General features: G+C 37.8%; 1 protein-coding gene across 1 annotated transcript in view; it reads left to right on the top strand.

Annotated features, from left to right (window-relative positions):
* wdr18 (WD repeat domain 18) overlaps window positions 1–25,366 on the top strand; it is a 58,823-nt gene that overhangs the window by 264 nt on the left and 33,193 nt on the right. The window contains exons 1-5 of the mRNA XM_087783352.1: window positions 1–2; window positions 227–337; window positions 3,006–3,139; window positions 3,858–3,999; window positions 17,952–18,095. The exon at window positions 1–2 is cut by the window's left edge and continues 264 nt beyond it. Coding sequence (XP_087639478.1) covers window positions 1–2; window positions 227–337; window positions 3,006–3,139; window positions 3,858–3,999; window positions 17,952–18,095 — 533 coding nt within the window. The remainder of the gene's footprint in view (window positions 3–226; window positions 338–3,005; window positions 3,140–3,857; window positions 4,000–17,951; window positions 18,096–25,366) is intronic.

Raw genomic sequence — 25,366 nt, 5'->3', positions numbered from 1 at the left:
AGGTACCGATCCGTCTGGACCCGAGCCCGGGACCGCCAGTCTTCTTCTCGAAGTCATAAATCTTTATTGACAAAGATGCGACGTACAAAAGAAACACGTCACGTTCAGATCACACGTGCAGTTTATAAATATTTATTGTTATATTGTTATATCTTTTGTATCTTTTTTGTATCTTTTTGACAGTGTTTAAAGTCGTAACAATGTTTATTTGTAACGTCATGTGCAGGATCAGCTGCAGCAGAAGATCGTGTGTCCAGGTGTGGTCACCTGTCTGACGTCATCACCAGACGGACTGTTCTTGGCGGCTGGTGTCGCTGAAGCCATTTATTTGTGGGAGGTGAGTGTGAGTGAGTGTGTGTGTGTGTGTGTGTGTGATGAATAAGTGTTCGTCTTGTGTTTTTTTTTTTTTACATGATGGAACGATGATAAACTATCTTTTTTTCCAAGATTGATGATTAACTAAACACAAAATGCATAAATAATTCACTTTATTCTAGTTATTTGACGACATAAAGCGATTAAAACACTTGCACAAGACAATATTCACAGCGTATTACTTTAGTACTTTACACTAAGTATCAAAAACATACTTTTGTTTAATAAGAGAAATGTCATTTTTCTATAGATTTATTTTTTCTTTCTGCTATATTTATATTTGTGTCTTTTCAACCAAAAATAATTTAAGTAATTTATATTTATAGAGCCCTTTTCTAGACCAGGGTCACAAAGCGCTTAAACAATCAAAACAATACTCACTAAAATATATACTTTAAAAGATCAAGATAACACCAAGAACTACAGAGGAGTCTCAGAGAATCAGGGAAAAACACAAATAAAAGTGTCTTCAGATGTTTCTTGAAGGAGTCAGTAGATCATCAAACACAGATGTTTCTTGAAGGAGTCAGTAGATCATCAAACACAGATGTTTCTTGAAGGAGTCAGTAGATCATCAAACACAGATGTTTCTTGAAGGAGTCAGTAGATCATCAAACACAGATGTTTCTTGAAGGAGTCAGTAGATCATCAAACACAGATGTTTCTTGAAGGAGTCAGTAGATCATCAAACACAGATGTTTCTTGAAGGAGTCAGTAGATCATCAAACACAGATGTTTCTTGAAGGAGTCAGTAGATCATCAAACACAGATGTTTCTTGAAGGAGTCAGTAGATCATCAAACACAGATGTTTCTTGAAGGAGTCAGTAGATCATCAAACACAGATGTTTCTTGAAGGAGTCAGTAGATCATCAAACACAGATGTTTCTTGAAGGAGTCAGTAGATCATCAAACACAGAGATGGTTCCAAAGCTTAGGAGCAACAGTTTGGAAGGATTTCTCTCCTCTGGTCCTGAAGTTCAGGAACCATCAGTAGATTCTGGTCCACAGACCTCAGAGCCTGAGCTGGGGTGTAAGTCTGGATCAGATCACTGATGGAAGGTCTGACCATGAATAGATCTGAAAGTAAGAACCAGAATTTTAAAGTTGATCCTGAAAGAAACTGGCAGCCAGTGAAGAGTTTTAAGGATCGTAGAAATGTGAGTTCTTCTACTAGAGCGGCTCAGAATAAATGATTATACATTATTATTTAGCAAAATATTTTCAATTACATTGGACCTTTTTAGTATATATTTTATTGTGTATTGTTTTGATTGTTTAAGCGCTTTGTGACCCTGGTGAAAAGCGCTCTATAAATATAAATTACTCATTTACTTACTTACTTGCAAAAGTCCTAGTTTTAAATTCGTATGTATTTTATCTTAATTATCCTCTAATTATTTATCTTTATTTTCTGTTTCTTTTGTAATTTTATTAATCATTCTGCTTCTCATATACTATATGTATCAAATCTTGCTTTCATTCTTTCTTTTATTCTTCACTGCATTAATGTTCAAGTTGAACTAATATTAGAAATATGTCGCTCAAGTCTAGGCCTCTGTTGGTTTTATGATTTTTTTTTAATTATTTTTATTCAAAAACCTGTAACATTTAGGTGTTTACGAAACGTCTGTTAGGTACAAATAGTTCAATTAAAAAATGACAGTTAAATAAAATGCCTAATTGAGATACAAATACAGAAATAAAGGACATAAACAAATACAGAAACTAACAAAATGAATACAATATATTTATTAAATGAAATAACATTTGTTGTTTCTGTTTCAGACGTGGCTCTTGTTTACTAAAACCAAATAACTGGAGATCTAGAAATTGACAACTTTATATACATATATATATATATATATATATATATATATATATATTCCCCAGATATGTACTACTTGTATATATAAAATATTATTCTAATTATATTTTAAAATGTATATATATCAAAATCTTAACACATTTATTGCTGTTTATCAAGGATTTTTAATAGAATCATAAAACTTTTATTGCTAGTTTTGTAAACATAACACACAAATGTGTTGTTGTAGCATTACATGTATATAACACAATATAATGCTACCACTACATAGATCATTTAATATATTAATTACATAAAATAAAATAATAGAAGATACATCACCATGCTTATGAATAAATAATGAATAATTGTAATTATAGTAATAATAAAAATAAATTGAGGATATTTTAATAAAATCAGAAAACTTTTATTGCATGTTCTGTTAACGCAACACAGGAATTTGTTGTTGTTATTTTATTATATAAAAATGAAATATGTATGTAATAAGAACAGATTAATAAAAATACACTTAATTAAACTATGTACAATACAATAAATTAAACTATTTACTCTATTTTATAAATTAAACAATATAAATAATTATATATGGAAGACAAATGGATTAATAAAATATAATACTATGAATTAAAATATAAATGATGGATAACTATCTATTTACTTTTTATTTAGACTAACATTCTTGTCATGATTTGCGAGTCAACATTGTGTCGTATTAAATCAAGACTAAAATGTAGATTTGTTTTTTTTTAACTTATATTTATCATATTATTCTTCTTGTCGTCTCATGTTTTGTTGCTGCGTCAGGTCTCCACCGGGAAACTCCTGGCCGTCCTGAGCCGTCACTACCAGGACATCACGTGTCTGAAGTTCACGGACGACAGCAGCCACTTCGTGTCTGGAGGGAAAGACAACACGGCGCTGGTGTGGAGCTTGTGCAGGTGAGTCGTCGTCCAGGTGTGCGTCGGCACTTTACACTCGTGACAAACAATAAATCTGCTTCTATATATCTATATCTTGTTTTTTTTCCCCTTGATTCTCTGGAACTCCTGTGTTGTTCTATCTTGTCCTTGAAGTATATATTTTATTGAGTATTGTTTTGATTGTGACCCTGGAAAAGTGGTCTATAAATATAAATTACTTACTAAATTACTTACTATAGAGATTCAGATACCACGAGTTAAAAAGGCTAATCTCATCTAAAAACATGCACAGCTTTTCCTTGATTTTCTGGAACTCCTGTTGTGTTATCAGCTTTATCTTGATCTTTAAAGTATATACTTTATTGAATATTGTTTTGATTGTTTAAGCGCTTTATGAATCTGGTCTGGAAAAGCGCTCTATAAATAAAAATTACTTACTTTCTTACAGAAGTTGAAATAAAAGCATTTCTTCACTTCGCCGCCAGGTGTCGCTCAAACACTGGTCTTCAAAAGGCGTCAAGTTAAATACTGTCTGGTGACGTCACGCAGGACTCATTCAAGCGTCACTTCCGGTGACATTAAGGAGATTTTATGTTGTAGAAAAATTCATCTTAAGTGAATCTGAGTTCAAACTGAAAAGTGTTTAATTTCTATATAAAAATCCACAAACGTGTTGCCTGGAATGTGGCGCCTCCTGGTGGAATATGTCAGGAACTGAGCCAGGTGTGTGTGTCAGTGTGATCCAGGTGGACGTCAATCACACGCCCGAGCCGCGACACATCCTCTCGCGCCACTCGCTGCCCGTCACCGACCTGCACTGTGGCATGATGGGAGCTCAGGCCAGAGTCGCCACCGCCTCCCTGGACCAGACCGTCAAGGTACCCCAACTTTATTGATACGCTCATGCTGACGAACGGATGACGGGAGGGAGACACGGATGAACTCGTTGCTGGTTTTAATAATAATAATAATTTAATTGAATCATTTGTTTAATGAAAGATTTATTTATTTTTATTAAATAATTTAATTTAATAATTTGTTAAATGAAAGGTTTATTTTTTTGTATTAAATAATTTGTTAATTGAAAGGTTTATTTATTTTATTAAATAATTTAATAAATAATTTGTTTAATGAAAGGTTTATTTATCTTTATTAAATAATTTAATTTAAAGATTTGTTAAATGAAAGGTTTATTTATTTTATTAAATAATTTGTTTAATGAAAGGTTTATTTATTTTTATTAAATAATTTAATTTAATAATTTCTTAAATGAACGGTTTATTTATTTTATTAAATAATTAAATAATTTCTTGAATGAAAGGTTTATTTATTTTTATTAAATAATTTAATTTAATAATTTGTTAAATGAAAGGTTTATTTTTTTTTTATCAAATAATTTAATTTAATAATTTTAAATGAAAGGTTTATTTATTTTTATCAAATAATTTAATTTAATAATTTGTTAAATGAAAGGTTAATTTACTTTTATTAAATAATGTAATTCAATAATTTGTTTAATGACATTTTTATATATGTTTATTTAATAATTTAATAAAATAATTTGTTTAATAAAATGTTTTCATTTTTATTAAATAATTAAATAATTTGTTTAATGAAAGATTGATTTATTTTTATTAAATAATTAAATTCAATAATTTGTTTAATGAAAGGTTACATTTATTTTTACTAAATAATTAAATTATTGTTTACCTTTTGAATGAATTAAAAAATAGAATATTATCTTAAATGAATGATAACTAATGATTATTATTCCTATAATTCAAAATATATATATTTTTTTAATTTAATATTTTGTGTGTTTAATTTAATTTAATATTTGTTTTTTTAATTTAACTTTAATTAGTTTAATTTAAAATTATTTAAAATTAAAAAATAACTTTGGTCTAACACTGTCACTCAACAAAACCAAAGCTACTGTCAGCCAATCATGAGACGCCTAGAAGATCACGTGACAACATGGAAGCGGGACAACTATGTTTTGACGTCTGGGGTCGTCTCGAATATCTTCTATCACATCTCACGATCAATCAGCTGTGTGGCTGTGTTCACTGAGAGGGAGGGAGACAAAGACGGAGCAGAGCTAAGGAAACAGTGATTTTGAGTTTTTTCTCAGTGTCACTCAAAACGATGCTCAGTTTCATGACATTTACTCTCATATTGTCAGAACACGTGCACGTCAATCAAAGTCGGTGCACGAGTCGTGTTTCAAGGCGACGTGAAAGGATTTGTCACGATTAAAATGATCTAAATCAGGAAACGTCTTGTTATCAATTGATAAGAAAAGTCGTGAGCGTTGTCATCTGGGAGGCAAGTGACCTTTGACCTCCCTGTGAAGTGAAGATGTTCTTAGTTTCTATGAAGAGAAACTGTCAGTGAAGTCGAGGAGAGATTCTGTCCGACTGTAGCCTCAAGAAATGTTCTCCACTGAATTTGAAGCAGCAGGGATGAGGATCAGCTCCTCTAAGTTGGAGAGTGTGGTTCTCAGAGGGAAAAGGTGTGTTTGTTGTTGTGATGTGTGACTCTATTGTATCATCAGTGTGTGTGTGTTGTTGTGATGTGTGACTCTATTGTATCATCAGTGTGTGTGTGTTGTTGTGATGTGTGACTCTATTGTATCATCAGTGTGTGTGTGTTGTTGTGATGTGTGACTCTATTGTATCATCAGTGTGTGTGTGTTGTTGTGATGTGTGACTCTATTGTATCATCAGTGTGTGTGTGTTGTTGTGATGTGTGACTCTATTGTATCATCAGTGTGTGTTGTTGTGATGTGTGACTCTATTGTATCATCAGTGTGTGTGTGTTGTTGTGATGTGTGACTCTATTGTATCATCAGTGTGTGTGTGTGATGTGTGACTCTATTGTATCATCAGTGTGTGTGTGATGTGTGACTCTATTGTATCATCAGTGTGTGTGTGATGTGTGACTCTATTGTATCATCAGTGTGTGTGTGTTGTTGTGATATGTGACTCTATTGTATCATCAGTGTGTGTGTGATGTGTGACTCTATTGTATCATCAGTGTGTGTGTGATGTGTGACTCTATTGTATCATCATTGTGTGTTTGTTGTTGTGATGTGTGACTCTATTGTATCATCATTGTGTTTGTTGTTGTGATGTGTGACTCTATTGTATCATCAGTGTGTGTGTGATGTTGTGATGTGTGACTCTATTGTATCATCAGTGTGTGTGTGTTGTTGTGATGTGTGACTCTATTGTATCATCAGTGTGTGTTGTTGTGATATGTGACTCTATTGTATCATCAGTGTGTGTGTGATGTTGTGATGTGTGACTCTATTGTATCATCGGTGTGTGTGTGTTGTTGTGATATGTGACTCTATTGTATCATCAGTGTGTGTGTGATGTGTGACTCTATTGTATCATCATTGTGTGTTTGTTGTTGTGATGTGTGACTCTAGTGTATCATCAGTGTGTGTGTGATGTTGTGATGTGTGACTCTATTGTATCATCAGTGTGTGTTGTTGTGATATGTGACTCTATTGTATCATCAGTGTGTGTGTGATGTGTGACTCTATTGTATCATCATTGTTTGTTTGTTGTTGTGATGTGTGACTCTATTGTATCATCAGTGTGTGTGTGATGTGTGACTCTATTGTATCATCATTGTGTGTTTGTTGTTGTGATGTGTGACTATTGTATCATCAGTGTGTGTTGTTGTGATATGTGACTCTATTGTATCATCATTGTGTGTTTGTTGTTGTGATGTGTGACTCTTTTGTATCATCAGTGTGTGTGTGTTGTTGTTATGTATGACTCTATTGTATCATCATTGTGTGTTTGTTGTTGTGATGTGTGACACTATTGTATCATCATTGTGTGTTTGTTGTTGTGATGTGTGACTCTTGTATCATCATTGTGTGTTTGTTGTTGTGATGTGTGACTATTTTGTATCATCAGTGTGTGGGTGTTCTTGTGACTCTATTGTATCATCAGTGTGTGTGTGTTGTGATGTGTGACTCTATTGTATCATCAGTGTGTATCATCAGTGTGTGTTGTGACTATTGTATAATCAGTGTGTGTTGTGACTCTATTGTATCATCAGTGTGTGTGTTGTGACTCTATTGTATCATCAGTGTGTGTGTGTGTTGTGACTCTATTGTATCATCAGTGTGTTGTTGTGACTCTATTGTATCATCAGTGTGTTGTTGTGACTCTATTGTATCATCAGTGTGTTGTTGTGACTCTATTGTATCATCAGTGTGTTGTTGTGACTCTATTATTTATTATAGAACGACTTCCTAACAGATCCTTCTTCTCGATCGTATTGTTTCACCAGCGACTCCTTCAGAACCAGCTTCTCTCGATGGTTCTGGTTCTGACTCTAGTCTTTCTGAACATGTTTCCCTTCAAAGCAGCTCAGGATTCATTTATTAAACATCAGTCACTGAGGTTTTATAGTGTGAACAAAGATCTTGGTTCTGGACCAGTTGGAATTGACGGGTCTGATGCTGGTCCAGAGAACCGACTCTGGAAACAAAAGCTCTTACAGTTCTGCAGATTAAAGTGATGTCTTTCTTTCTCTCCACCGCGGCGGCGGACAGGAAGTGAATTAAGCGCGAGGCTGATAATGTCTCCCAGAGGCTCGGCGTGTAATTGGACGGTCGGGTTCAGGGTCGGACCAATTAGTCTCATCTCCGATTGGCCGTCCCCCCGGTGGGCGCCGAGCGGATCCGGCTTCTGTATTATTAAGACTTCTGGCTGCGAGTGTGTCGGCGTGAGAAACAATAACTGGACGACGGTGCTGAAGCGCTCGCTGATCGGAACATCATCCGCACTTCGGGCGGAGACTCGCGTCTCACTTCCTGCTTCCTGCTCGACCAGGAAGTGGATCACGGCTGCCTTTTCATATTCACTGTGTGCGGAATATTATCAACGTCATGGACGACGGCGTCAGAAGAATTATTGGTAAAAGAAACTTTTATGTTTTTTTTCTGGGTAAGAAAACAGTTTTGAGCAGTTTGTCATGAGCTTCACATCGAGTGTCAACTTGTTCACGAGTGAGGGAAGAATGAAGACGAGTGTAAACCTTTATTAACAATGGAGTGCATTAACACAAACAACCTTGAGCAACATGTAATATTCAGTATCTGTCAGTGTTTAATTAAACTTTAAACTGTGTTTTAAAGACTAAATAAGTCCAAACATCTTTAAAAGCTGCTGGACTCTGGTGTTTATTTTTCACACATCGCTGCCTTTTAACCGGTTTTCTTGTTCTTTGTCACGGAGGAAATGACGAATGTCACCAACTAGTGGCCGGAGGTTTAATTGCAGCACACAAATGAATGAATGCCACGATTATTTGAGTGTTAATTGTAAAATTAAACATTGAATAGTTGTATTTTGTACACACGCTATTCAAATATAAACCATCAAATAACTTTGAATTCAAAATTAAGGTAAATGTGTGTATAAGTATGTATGTATGTATATATTGAAAATTGATACAGTATCAGGAATAAAAATACAGGATACATCCTTATATTTATATTTTCTTACACCTCTATAAAAAATGTAACGTAGTGCTTAGGGCTGCACGATATATCGGGAAAATATAGATATCACGATATTGGCACGTGCGATATGCATATCGAAAACATGATAATTGATCATTTTTGATTGTATAAATCAAGCATTTCTTAAATGTGCACTTCGACCAATCAGTGTCACGTTCTGTAAAGTTGTCAATTTGTACTTCTATGTCTGGTTGTTGTTTACGTCTCCGTCCGTCTGTGAACTGTGCGGCGCAGCTTGGTTGCTATGGCGACGCGTCTGATTTTTACTGTATTAATTGTCTTTTTTTTTATATATATAAATATATCAATACAGTGAAATTAACTTTTGAATATCGATACAGTGTCAGGAATAAAAACATTGCGATATATCGTTATATCAATATTTTCTAAACCCCCAGTTTATATGATTCATTTGTTCATTTAGTTTAGCTCAAAGTGATAAAATCCAATTCATTAAAGTTGTACTGTAGTTTATTTAATTTGAGAAGATGGACTCGGAACCATCTAAGCTGGTAAACTGGACATATGATGTATTCGACCTTCACCGTGAACATCGCGACACAAGCTCCTGTCGACCGTCACGATCCTCGGCTTCCAAGTCGTGGTTCTTCGTCACCGAGCGACTCCGTGAACGTGAAGCGAACAACACGGATCTCGACAGCTACGACTCCGCGGGTTTGACACTGTTTGTTGGGATGATGGATGGAGTCGTTACCGCGGCGACGAGTGTCCGTGGAGATACTCCTGATGGTCTCCGGCGGCGATTAGACGAGAGCGTCAGGTGAGGAGTTCAGGCCTCCCTCCAAAGATGGAGTTGTCAAGAGACGGTGATTTGTTTGCCCTCGTCTGACTCCTTCTTTACTCCGACGCCGGCTTGAAAAATGATCGGTTTGAGGTTCTTTTTATTCCGAGACTCTCCTCCGTGGTTCTTCTCGGGGGAAACAAAAGCATCGTGTGAGTGAACGTTTAATGTTCACCGCAGCACTCGTCATGTCGGCGATGATCGTGAAGAATAACCACAGACGACCAAAGGCTTCGTGGATCTGACGTCACTTTGAAATAAAGTTGTTTCATCTCGAGAAATCCAGCGTTGAAGTTCCTGTACTGAAGGATGGTCGAGGGAGCTTCCACTTCCTTCTCCCGGGGAACCTCTTCCACCTCTTCTCGGGAATATTGAGGTCAAGCAACAGAAGTAGTTTCATCATGACCATGTTTTCAACGTATTACTTTATAAAGTTGCTCTGAAATCTGGGCGAACGAGAGGTTACGAGAGTCCATTATGACGTAATAATGGCTTCACTCCTCCTCCAGCCAGCTGTGATCACACCCCACTTTGTTTATACAACGAGTCCCTTGGAGGTGGAGACTTCCGGGAATGATGACCTGCGGTGACACCTCCACATTTGACCAATCACAGCAGAGTGTGTGTGGTTATGGTCAACAAGAGTTAATCTCCAGAAAAACAAAGTGTTGTCAGTGGGCGGAGCTTAAGGTCATTTTCTTATCTAAATTTTGAATGTTAAAACTAAGCCGTAAAAACACCTCACTGATGATATCAGGGCAAGATCCTTCTCTGTTTCTGTACCGTTACCTATAACAAATTTTTTGGGTCACTTACAAGTCGTATTTTCTGTGCAACAATAGTTTTTCTTATGGATTATAGTTATAAAAAGTGCGTAAAATAAAATAATTCAATTTTTTAAATTAACAATTAACATGCATTTACGCCGTTTACATTTTTGTGTTGCAATTAAAACTCGCTAGATGGCAGCAGTCGTTACGTCCTCCACAGCTAAAGGATCATCAATCCTGCCTTGACTGAGGACGAGAGGATACAGTGAGTCCAGCAGCTTTTAAAGCTGATGTTTGGACATATTTTGGTTTGAAAACCATTGAAAGCAGTTACGACTTCATCAAGAGTCATGTGGTCTGTAAATTCTGTCAAATCTATGGAACAGCCACCACTGGCCTACTGTCTACACAGGAAGAGCCCGCGATATGACCCGGGTCACTTCCTGTCTGTGTAGCGTGTTCTTTAAACTTCGGCTACAAACCAGCTAAAAACAAGTCCCTGTGTCGAGGCTTCAACACAAGATGGACGTTACAGTCGAACAGTATATGGAGGTATTTGGATGTTTTTAAGTGTCTTTTTGGACGAAGATGAAGACGGAGACAACTGAGCTCCAGTCGCTACATTAAAATTTTCATACATAAACATTTTCGTCCATAACTCTAAAAAGAGCAGATTACTCTGAAGATAATCCAACATTAGTCGACATGAGAGTAGAACATGAGTGAAGTTTGAATCAATTTAAAAGTTTGAACCTCCTTTGCACGATAATGATTTATGTACACAAACTACAGTTGTGCGTCAAGTGTGCGTTGTTGTACGCTTCACCTTCCAGCCTGTGTTGGTGTGTGTCGGTGTGAGTGTGTCGCACAAACCATCTCCTTCTATCACTCTTGTGTGTCACTGCGACGCATGTGATGTCGAGAGAGAAACGTTCATGGACTCGAGGACGTTTGTGTGCGACGGACGCAGTTGTCGACACTCTGGGAAACACAAAAACACTTTTCCGAGACTGAATGAACTCTGCATTAATGAAGAACTGAAGTATCAACCATTTGGAGGAGAAACGTCTGCGTTGTGTTTTTGTTGTGTTTATAGTTCTTGTGAAGTTGCTGAAGTGCTTGATTTGGACGATCAGGACAAGTTTATGTCGAGGACGATGTGTGTGTTGAAGCTTATCTTTTATTGTTATTAGTCAAACATTGTCTCGTCGGTGTGCGGTTAATTGCCTCTGCCAAGGAGGGTAGATGGTCGTCAAGGATTCCAGGAAATGTTGATGTTTCCTGTCATAGCTGTTCATAGATCTTCTATCTACAGCTGCTCTTTCTCATTAAGAACAAAGAGAAAACTGACATGACTTTAATGAAACAACATGCAATTAAAATCAACCTCATTTGACTGAAGTGAAAAAAATAGTGGTTTACTTTGGGCCCGGAACACTAGTTGTGTAGTGGTAACTTTTGGTATTCCTGCATCCTGGGTTAAGTCCTGTGCTGTGTCTCAAATCGCATACTAATCTTAGTATGCTAGAAGTTAGTATGCATCAGTTTAGTATGCATACTAACTAGTATGCAAATTCTCCGCAGATAGTATGTCTCAAATCAAACCCTGAAGCTACACACTAACCGGAAATCACATGACAGCTTCTTCTTCTACTTCTATTTAACGATGTTTCAAGCAGCTGTTTGAACGCTATCGACACCTGCTGGCAGCACGTATTGCAACTTTGGAAAAAGAAATAAAGAAAAAATATGAGAATCTAAATAATCGTGAGATATTTAAGCTGGTATCAGCAGCGAAGACGTGTTTATCCTCCTACTGCTGCTGAAAATACACATTTAAGTATATGCATATATATGCATTTATATATGACGTAACTTCCGTTTAAAACGTCACTAAAATGGCGGCTGTTTAGTATGGTTAGTGTCCATCGAACCATGCTAGTTTTGTGGGCGTGTTAGTATGCCAATTTAGTATGCATGACGCACTAAATTTCGCATACTAAGAATTGAGACACAATAACGTACTAAAAATACTAACTTTTAGTACGCTAGTATGCGATTTGAGACACGGCACTGGTCCTTTCTTTGACGTGACTTTTAGATTCATGAAAGTTGTTTTATTTAGTAGGTTCTATTCTTTGTTTGAAGTACGCCGTGTAAAATGAGCTCCTTGGCGAAGGTATGCCCTTTATCTGTGCTTATACTTTGAGTATCGTTTTGATTGTTTATGTGCTTTGTGACCATGGTCTGGAGAACCGCGCTACAAATATAAATTACTTACTTACTCATCTCACAAACTTTTTTTTTGTGTGTGGATATGGTACTTATGATGAACTGTGTGTCGATGTATATCTTTATTGATCATGATACTGTATTGATATTCCACAGCACTTTATTTTTTTCCCCCAAAAAAATTATAATTTGAGAACATTTTTGGGGGGATTTCAAATCAGATTAAATATTTAACTTCTTTATTTTATTGCTTACTGTATAATAAAGTGTATTTTTAATTCAAACTTTTTAAATGTACGATATAAATGAAAATGGGCATGAAGTTTGTTCATATTTGTGTTGCAATTAAACCGCAGACCACTAGATGGCAGCAGACGTTACGTCCTCCGCAGCTAAAGGAAGAATTAATTTCGGGTAAATCCCAGCGCTGACTGAGGACGAGAGGATACAGTCGATTCCATCATCTTTTAAAGCTGATGTTTGGAGTCATGTGGTCAAGTACTGGACAATACTACACATATATCCTACAGTATCACAATATATGACCATATATCGTGATATGTATCGTACCTGATTCTCGCCAATACACACGTCTATTGTGGAGGTGTGTGTTGTTATTTGTGTGTGTACAGGAACAGTTTTCAATCATGAATTGAGGCTAATCGCTCACTTGCATTTTAAATGAAAACTTCCCTCTGGCACCTCATTTATAATATTTTGTATACATTTCCACACGCTTTTGCAGCGCTTGAGGTAACTTGTGTCTCAAATAAAGAATGCTTGAAGCAGGCTTTGATGGCATTAAGTAGTGTGTTGTATTCAGTTCCTGTCCAGCGGCAAAGATCTGTGATGCATATTATATAATTACAGTGCTTAGGCTTGACGCCTCATGAAGGATCCACCATGTTTGTTCCTGGCAAAAATAAAATCATACAAAAGGGTCAGCGATGGTAACTAAAAGTCGTGAATGAGGTACTGTGAAATCTTACTTGTAGAAGAGGAAAAGTTAAATTTAAGTATAGATAATTGCCAAAATAGGAAGTGGAGTTAGAGTTTTAATTATTGACGAAATAAATATTTCAGTAAAGTACACTCAGAGACTATATACAAAGCGCTTACTCTCCATCTCTGGTAATTAACTTGGTAAATTAAACTAATATGTTGATTTAAGTGTGTCTTAAATAGATCTTGGACCTGTATCGTGAGCTGAATATATTGTATTGTAAGTTGAATATATCGCATCGGGAGTTGAATGTATCGTATCGTGAGTTGAATGTATCGTATCGTGAGTTGAATGTATCGTATCGTGAGTTGAATGTATCGTGAGTTGAATGTATCGTATCGTGAGTTGAATACATCGTATCGTGAGTTGAATGTATCGTATCGTGAGTTGAATATATCGTATCGTGAGTTGAATGTATCGTATCGTGAGTTGAATGTATCGTATCATGAGTTGAATGTATCGTATCGTGAGTTGAATGTATCGTATCGTGAGCTGAATGTATCGTATCGTGAGCTGAATGTATCGTATCGTGAGTTGAATGTATCGTATCGTGAGCTGAATACATAGTATCGTGAGTTGAATGTATCGTATCGTGAGTTGAATGTATCGTATCATGAGTTGAATGTATCGTATCGTGAGTTGAATGTATCGTATCGTGAGCTGAATGTATCGTATCGTGAGTTGAATGTATCGTATCGTGAGCTGAATATATAGTATCGTGAGTTGAATGTATCGTATCGTGAGTTGAATGTATCGTGAGTTGAATGTATCGTATCGTGAGCTGAATATATAGTATCGTGAGTTGAATGTATCGTATCGTGAGCTGAATATAAAGTATCGTGAGTTGAATGTATCGTATCGTGAGCTGAATATATATGGTATAGTGAGTTGAGTGTATCGTATCGTGAGTTGAATATATAGTATCGTGAGTTGAATGTATCGTGAGTTGAATGTAATGTGAGCTGAATTTATCGTATCGTGAGCTGAATATATAGTATCGTGAGTTGAATGTATCGTATCGTGAGTTGAATGTATCGTATCGTGAGTTGAATGTATCGTATCGTGAGCTGAATGTATCGTATCGTGAGTTGAATGTATCGTATCGTGAGTTGAATGTATCATATCGTGAGTTGAATACATCGTATCGTCAGTTGAATACATCGTATCGTGAGCTGAATATGTATCTTATTGAATACTATCGGGAGAATAATATGTTGCTACACACCTACTATATACTGTATGTTCTCCTTTTATACTTACCCTCCACTCTCACCAGCACTGATGTGCAAGATTGAACAGATTTGCTTCTGGCTCCCCCCAGTGTTAAAAGAGTGAAACTTGTTGTTTTAAAGGTAGATTGGAATCTTCTCACTACTTTGTTGTTGAGAAGGTTTCTTGTGTGTTGTTGGTTCGGCTTCATCCTCTTCTGAAACCGTGAACATACCAAGTGACCATGTTGCGGCTTTATTCCTCTAAAACATGATCAGTTCTGCAGTCTTTGAGAAACACCTTCAAAGCTCTTCTGCTTTGGAAATATTTTCTTAGGAGTCTGAGCTGAGCTGAGAGACACAGTCATCATGTCTTTTGCCGAGACAGACCATCTCTTAACCTTTTCAGGGGTCAAACATTGTGGAAGGTAATTACTTTCCAATGGTGTCAAATGTCAACGCGAAGACTTGATTGACTTGAACGAAAAGAGAAGTTTTGGTCGGTGTTTCTCAGCCGACAGAGATTAATCACAAATGAATGACCCGACGGCTGGACGTCGTACTTTAAAACCTGTAATTTCTTTTAAAGGTCAACTTATGTGAAACTTAAAACCCTCCCGTCTGACTCGACTGTTTGGAATGTTGAGGAACTTAATGCATCTTTAAGAGAAAGACTTTATCATGGCCATATTTTGAAGCTATTACTTAATAAATTTGCTCTGAAATCAGGGCGAACGAGAGGTTACGAGAGTCCATAATGACTGGCGTAACTCCTCCTCCAGCTGCAATCACGCTCCGCTTTGTTTATACAATGAGTCCGTCGGAGGTGGTGACTTCCGGGATTGACGATTCACAGCAGAAAGGGGGCGTGGTTATGTTAAACAAGATGGCATCTCCAGAGTCTGCTGGGAAGAAACCGGAGTTCAAGCAGACATAGTCGCCACAGGGTGGACTCGTTCAAAACTATTTTTCCTTAATCAACTGTAGTCTTATTTCAACTGTATAGTGTCTTGAGATAACTTTGTTATGATAAGACACTTTAAATAAAATTGAATTGAAATTGAATTGAAAACTCGGTTCGATCTTTTCACCATCAGATTTGAAAGCCGCGGCAGCGCTATTATTTTTGGATGTATGGATCATAGCAGGCCACTGGCGTTGAATATTTGAACAGCGAGACTCTCCTCAAAACTCTGCGTCATCCCAAATTAAAATAATCCTCCACTGTTTAATGTGTCACTCAACTTTTTCCCGAAGTTGCACTTTCTATGTGAGCTTTTCAAAAGAGGTTGAATAATTTAGAATTTGAGCGTTAAAAAAAACAGCCATGTCGCTGCTGGTCCAGCCCTGGCCTGACATTAGATTTGGGGTTTATTATTCTTAAAGCTATAGTTTCTCAAATTTTTACTCGTTTCCTACTCGCCCTCATGTTGTAATCTGAGTAATCTGTCTCAAGGCAAAAATGTACTTATGTCCCTACTTCCTGTCTGTGTAGCACGTTAGCCTTTTAGCTTCTGCTACCAACACTATTAAACACAACTTTATTGGACGAATATGAAGACAACTGAGCTCCATTCGCTACATTAAAATGAACAAACATTTTTGTCTATAACTCTAAAAAGAACAGATTACTCTGAAAATAATCCCAACATGAGTCGACATGAGGGCGAGTAGAAAATAAGTGACGTTTTAATTTAGGGTGAATTATTACTTTAACCGTAGGTAGGTTTCTTGTACATAATCCAGTGTTTTAAGTGATTTTCTTTTTGTGGCTGATCTCTCCTTTTGCAAAAATCACAAGGAGTTTAAATATTGATATGGTGATATATTGTGATATTCTTTTCCACTATACCGTATCAATATTCGATTTTTTTTAAAAAATATATCATATTTGATGCGTTTCCATAGTCTTAACTGAAAAAACACAATTTTTAACAATTAACACATTTTCACGCAGTTTGTTCCTTTTTTCTGTTGCAATTACACATTCCGTTCTCTGCAGCTGCGTTGAAATCTTGTGTCGATGACTGAGGACGAGAGGATACAGTGACTCCAGCAGCTTTTAAAGCTGATATTTGGACATATTTTTGTTTGAAAACAAATGAAAGTAGTTACGACTTCGTCAACAGTCATGTGGTCTGTAAATACTACAACACCAGAGTCAAGTACTGAACAATACTACAAATATATCCTTGTTACTACACTATCACAACACCAGAGTCAAGTACTGGAAAATACTACAAATATATCCTTTTTACTACACTATCGCAACACCAGAGTCAAGTACTGGAAAATACTACAAATATATCCTTGTTACTACACTATCACAACACCAGAGTCAAGTACTGGAAAATACTACAAATATATCCTCGTTACTACACTATCGCAACACCAGAGTCAAGTACTGGACAATACTACAAATATATCCTTGTTACTACTGTATCACAACACTAGAGTCAAGTACTGGACAATACTACACATATATACTTGTACTACACTATCACAACACCAGAGTCAAGTACTCGACAATACTACACATATATACTTGTTACTACACTATCACAACACCAGAGTCAAGTACTGGACAATACTACACATGTATACTTGTTACTACACTATCACAACACCAGAGTCAAGTACTTGAACAATACTACACATATAGACTTGTTACTACACTATCAAAACACCAGAGTCAAGTACTGGACAATACTACATATATATACTTTTTACTACACTATCAAAACACCAGAGTCAAGTACTCGACAATACTACACATATATACTTGTTACTACATTATCACAACACCAGAGTCAAGAGCTCGAACAATACTACACATATAGACTTGTTACTACACTATCAAAACACCAGAGTCAAGTACTGGACAATACTACATATATATACTTGTTACTACACTATCAAAACACCAGAGTCAAGTACTCGACAATACTACACATATATACTTGTTACTACATTATCACAACACCAGAGTCAAGAGCTCGAACAATACTACACATATATCCTCGTTACTACTGTATCACGATTTATCGAATGGTTGCCTATGTATGGTGATGGATTCTATGTTGTGACGATCAACCACACGATGAATGAAGTTTGAACACGCGTACTCTGACATTTGGGCTGTGATCACACGGTGGACGGCTGAGAAAGGTCATGGGTCAGCGGCGGTTAATGAACTCTTCGGGGTTCGACCTTTTGACGTCCTTGATGTTCTTTGACATCAGAGTGTGCTCCGTGTCTCCGCAGCTGTGGGAGCTGTCGTCGGGCGAGATGCTGCTGTCCGTCCTCTTCGACGTGGAGATCATGTCGGTGACCCTCGACCCCAGCGAGTACTTCCTCTTCTGCGGCAGCAGCGACGGCAACATCTTCCAGGTGTCTCTGTGCAACCAGGTGAGTTTTCTCCTCTCCTCCAATGTGCCGTATCATTACGACCACCCGTGGGTCCATCATGGTGGACCTCACCGGTGTGATGTCACGCTTTAAATGTAAAGTAATGGGTTCACGTCACACTGCGGGGAATTGAACTTTTTTTTTTTTTTTTTTTTTTGAAGCAGTTAATTTGCACCAATTAGACGTTTAAATGGAACGCCGCCGGTGTCGTCGAGAACGAGGCAGACGGCAAACAAAGATTATTAAACAAGTGCCGCCCTTGAGCAAGACGCTGCACTCCTTCTCCTCCTTATTAGCGTCTTGTGCGAGCGAGCCGGTCGGAGCTGCAGGTGCTTATATAACTCCATGAATGTCATTACTGGAGTCTGACCTCTGCAGATATTTCAGAATCCAAAAAGTATTAAGCATTACTTTTTAAACAGGCATCTATTTTTAAACGCCTTGACTTTCATTTTGGCAGAAGACGATCTTAATCTGGCGAACGTTTCGGAGTCAAACCTTTATCTGGAACAATATCGCCGGCGCCGCTCGTCCTGCAGAACCTGGCAGGTGGGAGATGGTCGGAACCGAGGGTTGGAATGAACGACGGATTATCTCGATCGCTTTTCTTTTTTTTTTTTGTTTGGATGATGAATTAAAGCGAAGCATTTGACTTTTTCCGATCACTCCGTCCTGCCATCGATCACCCTGGTGTTTCTCTGACGGGTCGATCGAGCAGATCTGAAGAGTTTGAACTGTGAGAATAGTTTTCTCCGATGTTTTATTATTTATTAGGAACATTGAGTTGACAAAATTTGGTTAAAGTTCAGCTAATGTGTGTGTTACGTGGTTAAATGGTTCTAATGCATTAACAAATGTATTTTGTATTTATATACAATATATATTAATCCCTCAAAACATTTTTTATAATTTAGTTGAAGAAATGTTTCCAAAAAACTCTTATACAAGAATAAAATTGCAGTTTATTTAGCTTAATAAAAGTCACGACCTAATGACAATTTTTTTTTAGGGATTGTTTTTGTCTTTCTTTTTGCTTGACGGCCCCTAACAACATTCACATAATTTAATGTAGCCCTTGAAGAATTTGAATTGCCCACCCCTGCTCTATTGTATCATCAGTGTGTGTGTTGTTGTGATGTGTGACTCTATTGTATCATCTGTGTGTGTGTGTGTTGTTGAGATGTGTGACTCTATCGTATCATCAGTGTGTGTGTGTGTTGTTGAGATGTGTGACTCTATTGTATCATCAGTGTGTGTGTGTTGTTGAGATGTGTGACTCTATTGTATCATCAGTGTGTGTGTTGTTGAGATGTGTGACTCTATTGTATCATCAGTGTGTGTGTTGTTGTGATGTGTGACTCTATTGTATCATCAGTGTGTGTGTGTGTTGTCGAGATGTGTGACTCTATTGTATCATCAGTGTGTGTGTTGTTGTTGTGATGTGTGACTCTATTGTATCATCAGTGTGTGTGTGTTGTTGAGATGTGTGACTCTATTGTATCATCAGTGTGTGTGTTGTAGTTGTGATGTGTGACTCTATTGTATCATCAGTGTGTGTGTGTTGTTGTGATGTGTGACTCTATTGTATCATCAGTGATTGTGTGTGTTGTTGTGATGTGTGACTCTATTGTATCATCAGTGTGTGTGTGTGTGTTGTTGTGATGTGTGACTCTATTGTATCATCAGTGTGTGTTTGTTGCGATGTGTGACTCTATTGTATCATCAGTGTGTGTGTGTGTTTTTGTGATGTGTGACTCTATTGTATCATCAGTGTGTGTTTGTACAAAACTCTTTTCATTGAAATATTGACATTAGAAAATGATCTTAAGCTCCGCCCACTGAAATGGATGAAATCTTGTTGACCATAACCACACCCACTCCACTGTGATTGGTCAAACATGGAGGTTTTATCACCGCGCGTCATAAACCTAGGAAGTCTCCACCTCCAAGAGACTCGTTGTATAAACAGAGCGGGGCGTGATTACAGCTGGAGGAGGATTGAAGCCATTATTACGTCATAATGGACTCTCGTAACCTCTCGTTCGCCCAGATTTCAGAGCAACTTTATAAAGTAATAAGTTGAAAACATGGTCATGATGAGGAACTTACTGTGTCTTAGAGAAGAAGACTTTAACGTTTACAACTTGTCAGAAAAGTTAGATTTTCTAGCTGATGTTTTGTAGATTTTGAAGAGGACTTCAGCTTCTACAAAACTCAAAAGTACAATTGTTTCTTTGTTTTTATCCGACAGCGGCGACATGTTGGTAAATATCTGAGGAAGTAACAGAAACTGAAGTCGCATTTATTGTGTGTCTGGTGTTATTGATTAACGTAGAAAAACGGTTGCAGGAGAACGTGGAGCTCAGGGAGGGAAGCGTCGAGGACGAGGCGTCAACTCTCGCTTACCGTTAATTACTTCTCCGTGTGAGAAGATTCCCTTCCCTTGTTTCTATTAATCCCTGTGATGTCGGCGGTCGTGTCCAGCTGTGCCGATTCGATCAGACGCCCGCCTTAATAATTCTGGAAAGGCCTCGACATTAATCTCTGCAGTCGTAGCACGTGTGCGATGTAGCTTGTTTTCAAGGACTTGAGCTAACGTTAGCGTTCTGACCATCTATTTATTACTGAGACGCTCGTATGTAAAATACTTCTGATTACTCTCCGTAAACTCTTTCTACTCCACCTCCACATGATGAATAAACACACCGCAAAATTACTTTTTCTTTAACTTCCTTATTCAAATGCAAACTTGTTTTTTTTCTTCAATTTCCGCCGGGACAAGGAGGAGAGAAGAGCAACATGAGTGATGCGTTCATAAATATTTCATCGGATTAAAAACATTATGTACAGATCAGCAGGAAAAGCGCCGAAGTTTTAAGATTGATGGATTATTTTAACTTTTCACGGTTGGTTGAGGCGTTAACGGGCCAAAGGCTCAATTGAGAGTTTATTAGTTATTTGGAAATTAATGAAGTATTTGATAAAGTACTAGAATAGTTATTTACTTCGAGCTGTTGGTTCATCATGGTCTGTTTTAGCCTTTAGCGTCTAAATTAAAGCGAAAGTTCTCTCAAAACTTCACTCATTTTCTACTCGCCCTCATGGGATTATTTTCAGAGTAATCTGTTCTTTTTAGAGTTATAGACAAAAATGTTTGTTCATTTTAATGTAGCGACTGGAGCTCAGTTGTCTTCGTCTTTGTCCAAAAAGACACTTAAAAACATCCAAATACTAACGTCTTGGATTGAAGACTCAACAAAAGGAATTGTTACCGAAAAAAATGAAACAAATCTATATTTTAGGAATGTTTGTAGCAGAAGCTAAAAAGGCTAACATGCTACACAGACAGGAAAACACTCTTCCAGTGACTACTGTCTACACTGGCAGCTCTCGCAATATTTACAATGGATACGTCACCACAGTACCAACCCAGTACTATTATACTCCTTTTTATTTTCTTCCCTTTTGTCGGTGGTTAAAGTATGCTTACACTTACTTTAAGCAAAGGATAGAAATCACACTTGGTTTAAAGTCAGTCTCAGAGAGGAAGGATTTCTCCTCTGGTCCGGAAGTTCAGGAACCATCAGTAGATTCTGATCCACAGACCTCAGAGCCCGAGCTGGGGTGTAAGTCTGGATCAGATCACTGATGGAAGGTCTGACCATGAATAGATCTGAAAGTAAGAACCAGAATTTTAAAGTTGATCCTGAAAGAAACTGGCAGCCAGTGAAGAGTTTTAAGGATCGTAGAAATGTGAGTTCTTCTACTAGAGCGGCTCAGAATTCTCTCTGCAGAGTTCTGTATTAACTACAGGCGAGACAGATCCTTCTTGTTTAGACATGTGGTCAAAGTTAGTTTGATAAACGTGCTCTAGCTCAGGACTGTTTAAATAGAACAAAATTCAAAGTGAAATTCTTAATTTTGGCAAAACAAATGCAGCAAAAGTTTGTTATTCTTTCATCAACGTTTTGGTCCCTGGACCCATTTCAAAAGTACTGGTTGAAACCGGTTCGTAGGATGTAACTGTTGAGGTTGTTAGTTTGAGTCAGAACTTGACTTGAATCACGTATTTGCTCCGAAAACTTCTCATTAGCAACAGAAGCCGACGGGTTATTGTGCTCATAGTTCAACACGGCCGGCCAACAGAGTTTGATGGAAGTGCATTGTTGAGATAAAAGCGAGGGAATAGAAGAAGAAGTGGCTCACCTTGGACAGCAAGGAGGTTATTGTCGAAAAAAACACGCACGAAAAGATGAAGTCGTCAGGACGTGTTGCTCAACGAGTCCGACGTGGAATCATTGTTTACCGAGCTGTGTTTAGCCAGCTGTGGTGGAGTGAATTATGGGATGCATTTGTCATCTAATAACCATATCAATCAAAGTAGCCACTTGAGTTTGACCTTTTAAAGCGAGCGCCGCGGTGGAGATAGCGTGTTGAGGAATGTGCCAGGTGTAATTATGTGCTGATAAATCCTGCGTCTCCTTCCGTGGGTCGGCCTTCGCCGCCTTTTCTTCTCGCCGCGACTCGACATGCTGTTGTCTCTTTCAGCGCAGCAGCTTTGCATTTTAAAGCTCTTTGCTTGGACGCGTTAATCCTCAGAACAAACGAGCGCCCGCTCCCCCGTAAACAGCTTCCGTCTTCTGGTGATCCCGTCTCGCGTCTCGGAGGGCGTTCTAAAGCCGCTCGCTGCCGCTCAGCTGTGGCTCGTCGCGCCTCAGAGTCAGAAACGGATGATTCTGTCTTTTCGGTCTGAGGAGGTTAAGCAGTGATCAGCACCAGGACGCTTCGTTTCGCCGCCACTGCTCTTCACCGACGTGGCTTTGAGGAGCCGCTCTCTGACACGGATCGGAACCGGGATCTCGCTCACTGCTGAACTGATGGCTACAGTGTAAAAAAAAAAGAGACTGTTGAAAATTGCTGTTTTTTCAAAGTTGAACTTGGTGAAAACAATGATGGTTAAATGAAATCCACTTTCACATTAACAGTGTTTTCCATTGTGTGTAATAAACATATTCTTTTTTTAGTTTAATAAATAAGTAAGTAAGTAATTTTTATTTATATAGCGCTTTTCTAGACCAGGGTCACAAAGCGCTTAAACAATCAAAACAATACTCAAAAAAGTATATACTTTAAAGATCAAGATAATACTGAGAACAACACAGGAGTTCCAGAAAATCAAGGAAAAGCCTGAACAAATAGAAGCGTCTTAAGATGTTTCTTAAAGGAGTCAGTAGATCCATCAAGCGCAAAGAGAGAGAAGATCGTTCCAAAGCTTAGGAGCAACAGCCTGAAAAGATTTCTCTCCTCTGGTCCTGAGCCGTGTTCAGGAACCATCAGTAGATTCTGATCCACAGACCTCAGAGCCCGAGCTGGGGTGTAAGTCTGGATCAGATCACTGATGGAAGGTCTGACCATGAATAGATCTGAAAGTAAGAACCAGAATTTTAAAGTTGATCCTGAAAGAAACTGGAAGCCAGTGAAGAGTTTTAAGGATCAGTGAAATGTGAGTTCTTCTACTAGAGCGGGTTAGAATTCTCGCTGCAGAGTTCTGAATCAACTGCAGGCGAGACAGATCCTTCTTGTTAAGACATGAAAACAAACTGTTACAATAGTCCAGACTAGAAGACACAAACGCATGGATTATAAGCTCCAGATCATGTTCCGACAACATTTTCCTAAGTTTAGAGATTTTTCTCAGTTGAAGGAAACAGTTTCTGGTCAATTTTCTGCAGTGTTGAACAATCAACAGTGATGACCTTGTATGTTTGAATAACTATTTACACTGATAAACTATTTTAGCATTGATTGACGTTAGTGCTGCACAATATTGGAAATAAGTGCGAAATTCTATATCGGTGTCTTGAATTGCGATATCGATATTATTGCAATATTTTTTTCTTTCACCTAAAAATGTAGTGTCGAGCACAGGTGCGAGTACTGTAGTAAGTTAGTAAGTAATTTTTATTTATAGAGCGCTTTTCAAGAGCAGGGTCACAAAGCGCTTAAACAATCAAAACAATATTCAATAAAGTATAAACTTTAAAGGTCAAGGAAACACTGAGAACAACACAGGAGTTCCAGAAATGTAAGGGGGGTCCGGGGGATTCGAGAAGGAAAACAATGCGATGTTTCCCTGTCGTTTATTTCCACGCTTCGGTGCCGACATGATCGGAGAAAAATATCACTGTGTATATACTGAGCTAAGTCAGCGCGCTGGAAAGACGCGTCGCCATAGCAACCGGGCCTAGTGAGCTGCACCACACAGTTCACAGACAGACGGAGACGTAAACGACAACAAGACATAGAAGTACAAATTGACATTTTTACAGAACGTGAAACTGATTGGTTGTGTCAAGTGCGGATTCAAGAAATGCTTGATTTATACGATAAAAAATTATAAATGATTTCTATATGTATATCGCACGTGCCATTATCACGATATCGATATTTTTTACGATATATCGTGCTGCCCTAGTTGACGTTGTGTTTATAATCTGGGTTTGTGTCGTCATTCGTCATATCCGTCTATCTGGGGTTCGCTTTTTGAAGAGCCCGTCAGTGACGTCACGTTTCTGTAACTCAGCCAATCATACAACATCGTAAAAAAGTATCCAAAAACTGTTGTCTATGATGTCATTTCTCTGACACTGATAGTTGAAATACATAACGCATTCAAATTGTGTAACTAGCTGTTTTGGTCGCGAGCAGCGTTCTTTTACTCTGAGGGGCGTAGGGTTTCCAACGGTTCAATTCCAGGTTCAGCATTTTGTTTTTACATTTTTTCAAATAGTTATTTAATATTTTCAGTGTCTTCATGTTTTTTTGAGATGATCGGAGTAAGTATCTCTGATCTTCTGGTGCCAAGGACCGGTTATTAATAGATTTCCTTTAGTTTTTAAATAATTCTCTTTATTTTATGTTTGTCACACATAATTAAATGTGTTTTCATTTCTAAGAAATCACCATTCATTCCTTTTCTGTGCCGCTAAATCCCTTACGAGGTTCGCCAGGGTTCCTTAATCTAGTTCAGTGTCTTCGGGCGAGAGGCAGGGGACACACTGGACAGGAGGCCAGTCCGTCTCAGGACACACAAAGACACACAACCATTCACACAGAAAGTCATACCTAAGGACAAGTTCGCAATCAACCTTTGTAATGTATTTGGACGGTGGGAGGAAACCAGAGTGTCCGAAGTAAACCCACACAACACGGGGAGAACATACATACTCGGCGCTCTAACCACTGCACCACTCTGCGCCACAATGAGCATC

This window comes from Callionymus lyra, chromosome 2 (assembly GCF_982586985.1).
Source record: "Callionymus lyra chromosome 2, fCalLyr1.hap1.1, whole genome shotgun sequence".
NCBI classification, from domain to species: Eukaryota; Metazoa; Chordata; class Actinopteri; order Syngnathiformes; family Callionymidae; genus Callionymus; species Callionymus lyra.
Note: the sequence above shows the minus strand (reverse complement) of the source record. Positions and strands in the feature narration are given on the sequence as shown.